At 50.9% G+C, this 8,633-nt stretch overlaps 1 protein-coding gene across 1 annotated transcript in view; it reads left to right on the top strand.

Moving 5' to 3' along the window:
- The first annotated feature begins 5,445 nt into the window (after positions 1 to 5,445).
- The window catches only part of Podxl (podocalyxin like), a 43,470-nt gene continuing 40,282 nt past the window's right edge, over positions 5,446 to 8,633 (top strand). The window contains exons 1-2 of the mRNA XM_075953610.1: positions 5,446 to 5,668; positions 5,895 to 6,326. Of these exons, the coding sequence (XP_075809725.1) occupies positions 5,446 to 5,668; positions 5,895 to 6,326 (655 nt within the window). The remainder of the gene's footprint in view (positions 5,669 to 5,894; positions 6,327 to 8,633) is intronic.

Below are 8,633 nucleotides of genomic sequence, written 5' to 3'. Positions count from 1 at the left end.
AGGAGCTGGCATGTCTCTGTGTTAGAAGCTCTTTGGTTAAATGCCATACTCTCAGATCTGTAAAGGCACTTGAGAATTGGGTACCATTACCTGTTAGTAAATGTTTAAATTAGACTTATAAATTAAATTTACACGTGTATTTTACCCAATTACTTATAGCCTAACAATGTTAGTAAATGGAAGAAGATTAAAAGGAATATTTTAATAAGTCAAAGAATACTAGCACACATGGGTACTCTTACCCAAGATGGCGGTGAGGTCAAAATGGAGGTTACCCACATGCTTGAAAAAATGGGAACTCACCCAGAGGAAGCCTATGTTAACCAGATGGCGAGCACCAGTGAGGTGTTTCCAACATGTAGCCCTGGACCAGTAGGAAAAACAGCCCATCTCTGTGGTACCTCCAAATGTTAAGGTTTGTCTTCAGCCCTGAAAGCCTCTCCTCCGAAGTAATAATACAAATCAGAACAAATTAGAAGAAGCCCATGTTTAATGGATGCCAGCGCTCCCCCCAGAAAAAAACGTGGAGAGGGAAAAGGGGAGACAATGTGTTCGTTCTCTGGGGGGCAGTTTAAATAGCCTATGGGAGTGGTCTTGACCCTCCCTGGAGAGGGGTCACTGTTTGGTGGCTTTCTTAGAGGTGGAGTCTGGATTGCGGCCACTCCCAGGGGAGGGGGCTTGGACTCCCAGCCAAACAGTAACCTGTAATTCTAGCTTGAGATGGGTATCACTTCTACAGAAAAAGTCTTTCACCTGTCACTCTGGGACACAGTATGTTAGAGTCTTATGACCCTAGACTCAGGCTTGCAAGAGGAAACGAACACTTCAGGAACAAAGTGGAAACTGAGGCAGCTCTTCTGTGGATGCAAACATATCACTGTTCATGAAACGAGCACAAGCCAGGCACTACAGATACCCTCCCATGGAGATTCTGTGGGCTGAGGTTTATTTTATAGAGGAAGAGACTGTGGGTCATAGAGGTTAAGGATAAGACCGGGATATGTGGCCACCGAACCAGAAAGGAGGGCTAACTTCTGGGCTGACTCGTTCCAAGCTCACTCCCCACCTGCCATGACAGACAATCTATGTGTGTCCTTGTGTGTGTGTGTGCAAGTATTTGCACATGCATATCATAGGGTGTACATGGAGTTATAGGACAACCGTGGGTGTCAAACCTTACTTTTCACCTTGAGACAGGGTTCTCTGTTGTTCACTGTTGAGCGCACTAGACTCTGCTTGCTGATGGATGAATTTCTGGGCCTTCTGTCCAGGCCTCTCATCTCGATCTAGAAGCACTGAGATACAGGCTCATGCTGCCATACTCAGTTTTACGTGGGTTCTTGGTCTGAACTCAGGTCCTTTCCCACTGAGCCATCTCTCCGGCCCTCAACTCCAAATCTTTAGCAATGAAGGGTTTTGGATTAAGATGAATCTCACTGTCCATGCTTCTGACTTCTCCCTTTCAGCCAACTCCTTCCTTCTAGTGGAAGTTTCTCTCTTCTTAAGATAAAGCCATGCCCACAAGTCTTCCTTTGGCCCCACATTCTGCCCTCCTATCTCTTTCTTTCCTATCTACATAGTCCTTAGTTCCTGTCCTGCGGTCAGCCCTTCCCTGTAAATTCAGTCAACGTAAGGAAACCACATTGGCACTTTCATGACCAGATCATGCCGATGAATCTTAGCCTTTACAGCAGGGGACTTGGATGATCACAGCCTTCCCCCTCCCTGTCTTTTGGCTGAGTCACTCTCTAAGGTGCATTCTCTACCTCTGCCCCTGACCCCAACCACAGCCCAGTTGTGAAAGAGGAGCTTTTGCAGACTCTGCCTCAGCCTTTTCTTATCTCCACTGAAGACCTAGTACATTCCAGCAATCCTTCAGCCCCACCTGTACCTAGATGAGGCTTATTGCTGTTCCTGGTCCTGACCTCTGGTCTGAGCTCCAGTGTTGCAAACAGGACCTCCAGACAAGATCCTTAGCATCAGCATATTTTGAAACTGGACATTTCTTTTCCCAACCTTCCTCTTTTTTCTTTCTTCCCCTTCCTTCCTTCCTTCCTTCCTTCCTTCCTTCCTTCCTTCCTTCCTTCCTTCCTTCCTTTGTCTTATCACCTCCATCTCAGAAATCCCACCACTCTCCCCTCCCCACACCTTTCCACTCAGTTAATCCACTAGTAACCAGGGTCTGTCTAAAGCCCAGTGATGCCTTATGACACAACACTCCACATACCCAGCCACTACACCATGTCCACAGCCTTATGCATACACAAACGCCTCCTGTAAATGACTCCTTCCTTTCATTCCTATCCCCAGTGTATGATCCACAGTCTTCTTGGATTCATGGTCTTGCACTGGCTTCACACTGTGCTGTGGTCTCCTCTCAGGCACATCTCCTCCTTCATTCCAAGTGTACTGAACTGCAATTTTTTTTCTTTCGTTTCTTTGTTTTGATTTGTTTTCTTAAGACGGGGTTTCTCTGTGAAACAGTCCTGGCTATCCTGGAACTCACTCTGTAGACCAGGCTGGCCTCTAACTTACAGAGATCTTCCTGCCTCTGCCTCTCAAGCTCTGGGATTAAAGGAGTTACCCACCACCGCCTGGAGAACAGATGTTTTCCCATGGAAAGTTGATCCTTGTCTTAAAGATGTTGGCTATAGCCACCTCTTTATTCACAGGCTCCTACACTCTACAAAAAAACGGCTCTCTGCTTTGGAAACAAAGGAAAAACCCCTGCAGATCTCAGCTCCCAGCCTCACCTTGGCCTCTCTCCTCTGCCCCCGGAAATGTTTCACGTTTCCTTCTTTCCCTGGCATTCCGCAGCTGGAGCCCCACACCACCGCCCCAGACCCTTCCCTAACCTCCCTGGGCTGTGCCTGGCTCTCTGCTGCACCAGCATCGGTCATAGGCTTTGCCACCTGCTGACCGTGTTTGTGTACATGTATTACACAGGGAGAGGGGAGGCTCTGCCGCCCGTGTTTGCATTCTCAGCGCAGCGCATAATGTCTGGCGCACGGCCCGTTACAGTAGATGTGGTCGGATAATAACACACAGAGCGTGACTTTGGAGGGAGGCACTTAATTCAAGCCCCAGTGGAAATCCAGAGAATTACACAACTCGGCAGTCAAAAATAAAGTGCAGCTTTTTTTTTTTTTCTTTAAAAGTCATCTGTTTACCTTTGGGCATTTTCTTTGGGCAAGGCACTGTCTTCCTCGATTTCAAGACAGATGGAGCACTGCTCTGGCCCAGGGTTAGAAAGTCCATTGTAAGAGCATCCCTGATCCCTTATGCAGGCACAGGGGCCTTGAGGTGGTGAGTGAGTGCATTAGATCGTTATAGGGGGTGAAATGGGACAGGGTCTGTCCTACCTCCCTAGATGTTGTGAATATGGATCAGAATGTGTCAGAGTGAGGATCAAGAGGATGAACCAGATCCACTCTCAGGGATGTGGTCGGCTCCCAGGGGCTACAAGAACACAAATTTAAACCTTACACCATAAGGTTTCTGTGTTATGGTTCCAAGCTGGCAGGTATGATTGCGTCTGTAGATTTGCACCTGTATCTCTATAGAACATCTGTTCTGCTGCTGTGCTGTTCCTGCTGCTCTGAGGAAGTGAAAAGTAAACATTGAAGACCCCTTTTAAGAGGCTTAAAGTCTGTTAAAGGATAGGCTGGGGCATAGCTCAATGGTAGACTGCTTGTTTAGCATGCACAGGCCATGGGTTTGGTCACACACACACACACACACAGACACAGACACAGACACAGACACACACACACACACACACACACACACACACACACACACACGGGTAGTAAGTAGTAGCCAAAGTGCACTGGATTCCTGAAACACGGGTAACCAGCACATCTACAAGGGCATTGCGTTTCAGCTACAACTTGTGTTCCAGGCCAGCAAGCCAACTGTGCAGAATGGACCAGGCTTTCAGTCTAGCTGAGAGCAGCTCTGCTCACCCTGTGATCTCTTCACTTTGTTGGCCTCATTCTGGAAGTTCTGGTACACATATTGGGGGTCCTGCCAGATACTGGCGATTGGAAACCACAGTTCTGACTTGGTAGTTTTCAGATACAGACTGCCCTACTTCCTAAGCCCAGGTATCTGCTGTCATTTTACCTGTTTGATTTGATAGCAGGGCCCATTCGAACTTAGGCTGATTTAAAATGTCCCAAACTCTATCCACAAAGTTAATGTGATTATTTTTGAGTTTGAATAGAAGTTGATTCACTGAATGCAGGAGCATGGCTTAACTAGATTGCATACAAAATAAAAATTTCAACCCCAGTTTTGAAAAAGTATTGCTTGGTTTGAGAACAAGCCTTTTTTTTTTATTGTTGGCACTGAGCGAACAGCGCTTTAAAAACATCAAAGATACACACACATCCCAGCATATTTCAGGGAACACCCTCTGTCTTTCCCAAACGCGGTGTGGAAAACCGCGCCAAAACGATCATGCAGAAACCTCCTAGTGAAAACATCGGGTCAGCCCTTGCCAGGCCTGAGGCGGGCTGCAAGGACACCCCAGCCCAGCTCAGGTGCTTCCTAAACTGAGCCAGTGCGCAGACCACTTGAGGGGTTCACTGAGTTCACGGTTCTTGGGATCGGGGAACAATCTCTTCACTTAGACCCATCTGGCAGAAACGCTCAGGTTTAGAAACCCAGGAGTCATGTGTGACAAATTTTCGCCATCTCCCTTCGGTGTTAGCCACCCCTCCCCCTCCAGCTCTGAATCCGGGCGCGCCTGAGGTGCCTCCTTGGCAGAGGACTCCAGTGTCTGCAACCCGCAAAGGTCCCCAAGGTTGGGTGAATAGGATGCGAGATTCATTGTCCTTTCACGGGGTAAACTCGGGTTTAGGAGATTCTCCAATCCCAATCCCCACACCAAATCTACGCCTTTCTCACCCGCGCAGGCTGCTTCTTTCATTGAGACTGTCCAAGGTTCCAGCCCTAGGCTAAGTGCTTTTCCCACGTTAGCAAGGAGGTGTTATTAGCCTTTTTTTCGGATGAAAAGAACCCAGGCACACAAAGTAATTTAGCACAACTAGGTTTTGAGCCCAAGTTGGGTTTGATGCCGAGGCCCCTTAAATTTCCATTGCTGCTTTTTATTCAGCAAGATTAATTCTTATGGAGCAATTATGGTATTACAGGCAGTGTGCAAAGTATTTTTCCAGACTAGTCTCACTGGCAAGTCTGCCACTTACCACCTAAGGGATCTTAAACAACTTTCTTAACCTTTTTTTTTAAACTCTATTTTCCTGTCTGCAAAACGAGACTTTAAAATGTGGCTGCTATGAAGTGTTAGAGAATTAATACGTGCAAAGCACTTAAAAAAGACCAGTACAAATTCATCGTCGAAAATTTTGCTGTAAAAGAGTCAAATCCATTTGTACTCGGAGAAACGTCGGTGGGAGACGTTAAGCAAAAAAATCGGTCCAGATGGTACGGTGCTCAACCCGTAGCATAGACTTGCTCAGGGATGGCACGAAATCCAGGCACCTGCTAAGTAGGTGGCCTGCTCCTCGGGCTGAGGCGCAGAAGGTGCTGAGGTCCGCGGGCACGGAAGGCTCGGTTATTAGTGGAACTCCCAGGCTGGGGATCTGTGCCTGCGTGCAAGAGACGCAGCGTTATGGAGGATCCCGGCTGAACCCCTGCAAAAGCTGTGCGTAGGACATCAGCGGTCGGATTAACTGGCCGGGTCCCTGGCGCGCGCGCAGGCAAGCATACACATCACAAGCACAGATCTACAGGGACACACACTGACGCGCGCGCGTGTACACACACGCACACACGCACACTCACACACGCACTGGCTGGGGCCGCCAGCCCCTGCTCCCCCGCCCGCCGCGCTCCAGGGCGGAGTTTCCTCCTCTGCTTATTGTTCGCAGCCCAGCGCCCGCCCAGCCGCCGCCCCGCCCGACCCCGCCGGCGCTGTGGGCGAGCTCCTGGGGGAGGGGGCGGAGGCCAGCGCGGACGGGACGGGGCGGGAGTCGTCGCAGCAGCGCGCGCGCTGGGCCGCAGCCGCGCAGACACCGCCCGGACCGCAGCCACCTTCGCTCCTCGCTCTTGGCTCCGCGCCCCAGCCCAGATCTGCGGCAGGCAGGAGGGACCGCCGGAACGCGACTCCGGAGTTCGCGGCTGTCGCCAGGCCTCCCCAAGCAGCGCCGAAGCTCCGGCCACGCATACGTGCGTCCCTGCGCCAGCGCCTCAGCCACCTGCTTCGAGTCCCGGGGCGAGGACAACCATGGGCCCCACTCTGGCGCTCCCCGCGCTGCTGCTGCTGTTGCTGCTGCCGCCGCCGTCGCTCTCCCAGGAAAATGGTGAGTGGACAGCCGCGGCTCCCCTGGACCCTTGGTCGTTCCCCTCCACCCCAAGTCAGGCGGGACTGCTGGGAAGGTGGCTGCACCGCGTGGTCCGACCGCTGGCAGCCTCTCCCGCGTGGCCGGACTCGGAGTCCTGACCTTGGTATCATCCACGCCCCCTCAAATTGGAGAATGCCGCAGGTGCGGGGCCAGATCGTGGATTTGCCTCTAGTTTCCACTCGTGTAGAGTGAGCTGGAGTGCATGAGGCTGTGAAGGGGTCACTTTTGGTGGGTTTGCGGGAGAAGGGGGGAAACTTTGGGCGTTGGGAGGTTCCAGATTCCTCAGGACCACCAGAGTGCGATTACTCTTATTTGGGACCGTATTGCGAGGTCGTTGAAACTAAGCAAAAAGACAGACTGAAAGTACATGAAGGAATTCCTGAAGCAGACCGCAAGCGAACCCACGCGTGCAGTGTGCTGGTTCCACGCGCTTTTAAAGTCCGTGTTGGGGCAGGTGGAATAAAGGCACCTTCTATGGTCCCAGAGTCTGGCTCAATGGGGACCATGCCTTCTTGTTGCCAAAGGACCGGATCCCCTTCTCAGAGCATGACCAGGATGGTGAGCCCCTCCCACCCCTTTGTGCTAACAGAAACTTCTTTCACGGTTTTGAGCTTCTTCTTAGTATTATTACCTTAGGCGCTCGTCTCCCATTAGACGCACCTTGGAGACAGTGCTACTACGTTCTTTCTGAAGGTGGAATGTTACTTTCTGTTTTGAGAGGTCAGGCAGTGTCTACAAACATAACTAAAGCAGGTGGCCCAAAGTCCCTGCCAGCAGCTGAGATACTCCAGGGGAGAGGCACGTTTCTTAAACTGTGTAGCCTACCCTTCCTGAGCTGCAGGGAAAAATGGGGGGGGGGGCGCTTCCCAGGGCCAGAAGTACTGTGGTGACAGCGGGGACAAGGAAGGGACTTGATGCGGGCATTCTTGTTGGGGAACTGGATTCTCCAGGAGAACAATGAGATAACCATGCAGTCCTCATCGTGGTGGAGAGGGCTACTGCTCCTATAGGTGGCCTAGGACTCCAGCGGCCTGGCCTCGAAGGGAAGGGCGCTCCCACTGGAGGAAGAAGGATGCCAGGTGAGGAAGATGGGAACAGCTTCGAGGGCCACAGTGTGCAGTTTAAAGACTCCTTAGGAAAGACAAGTCTGTCGAGTGTGTTGGCTCTTGAGGCAGCCAGACTTCATGGCGGGTCTTCAAATGCAGTCTTTTGGAGGAAGAATTCCTCAGCCCCATTCAAAAGCCAGATGGGTTAGTTTGTCTAGTGATCCCTATCTTACAAAAGCCAAGCCGGTCTTTCTTGGAGAAGATACAGGCTGTGGGAGAGACCTTGCTGTCCTGACCTAAGGAGACATGCTCTGGAACCATCAGTGGACTACTAGGGCCCTGGACATCAAGGCTGGGGTTCGTGTCTGGCACCTGAGAGCTGCTTAGAAACCACGTCTGCTGTGAAGCCCTCTCCAGACTCTACACGGGGATGGTTCATAGTCAGACATTGCTGTGCAAATAAAAGTGTCCGGAAACCAGTTCTTATTCCAAGTAGCAAGCCCCAGGTACCCAAACCACCAAATGTCATTTTTATAATATTTGGTACTACAGCGAAGTTCTTTGACAGCGTATGGTAACAAGGAGGAATGACAGAGTGGCTGCTATCGGGTAGTGGAGGGTTTGCACCTTCCTCTAGATCAGTTCCCTTAGCGGCCATCACCAGCAGTACCCCCATCCCACCTGAGTTGCTGGAATTCTGTGAGAGATGCGAACACACTTATAGTGCAAAGGTCTCTGTAACAAAGGCATTGTGCTGGCAGGTCTCAAGCTTACCTCCTAAGCTGTTGGCTTGAGCACCACCCCCCGAGGTAAACAACCTTTATCCCGGGATCCTTTCCGTGCTTTTCCTTGGCCACAGGGGAGAGTCAGACCTTTAAACTCCTCTCTGTAAAGTAGAAAGGGAGCACAGAAGGGACCTCTCTCTATCTCCACTCTTGTGAGATATCCGGGCCCCTGTGTTGCTTGGCTGCTGAAAAGAGAGATTGATTTAGTACTGTCTCTCTGTCAGTCATTTGATGGACAGATAAATCCCGGGCAGGAGAAAGGCAGTGTGTATGTGGTGTGGTGGAAACTCACAGACTGGGACCCACACTTGTGTGCCTATGGACGAGGCGGTGTACGTCCCAAGTCCCGGTGTCTTACTGAAAGTGACCACAAACCTGCTTCATGGGTTGTTCTCATCTGAGGAACAGTGAGGGCCACAGGTCTGGCATTGTAC

The sequence above is a fragment of the Microtus pennsylvanicus genome, chromosome 19 (assembly GCF_037038515.1).
Source record: "Microtus pennsylvanicus isolate mMicPen1 chromosome 19, mMicPen1.hap1, whole genome shotgun sequence".
In the NCBI taxonomy this organism is placed as follows: Eukaryota; Metazoa; Chordata; class Mammalia; order Rodentia; family Cricetidae; genus Microtus; species Microtus pennsylvanicus.
Note: the sequence above shows the minus strand (reverse complement) of the source record. Positions and strands in the feature narration are given on the sequence as shown.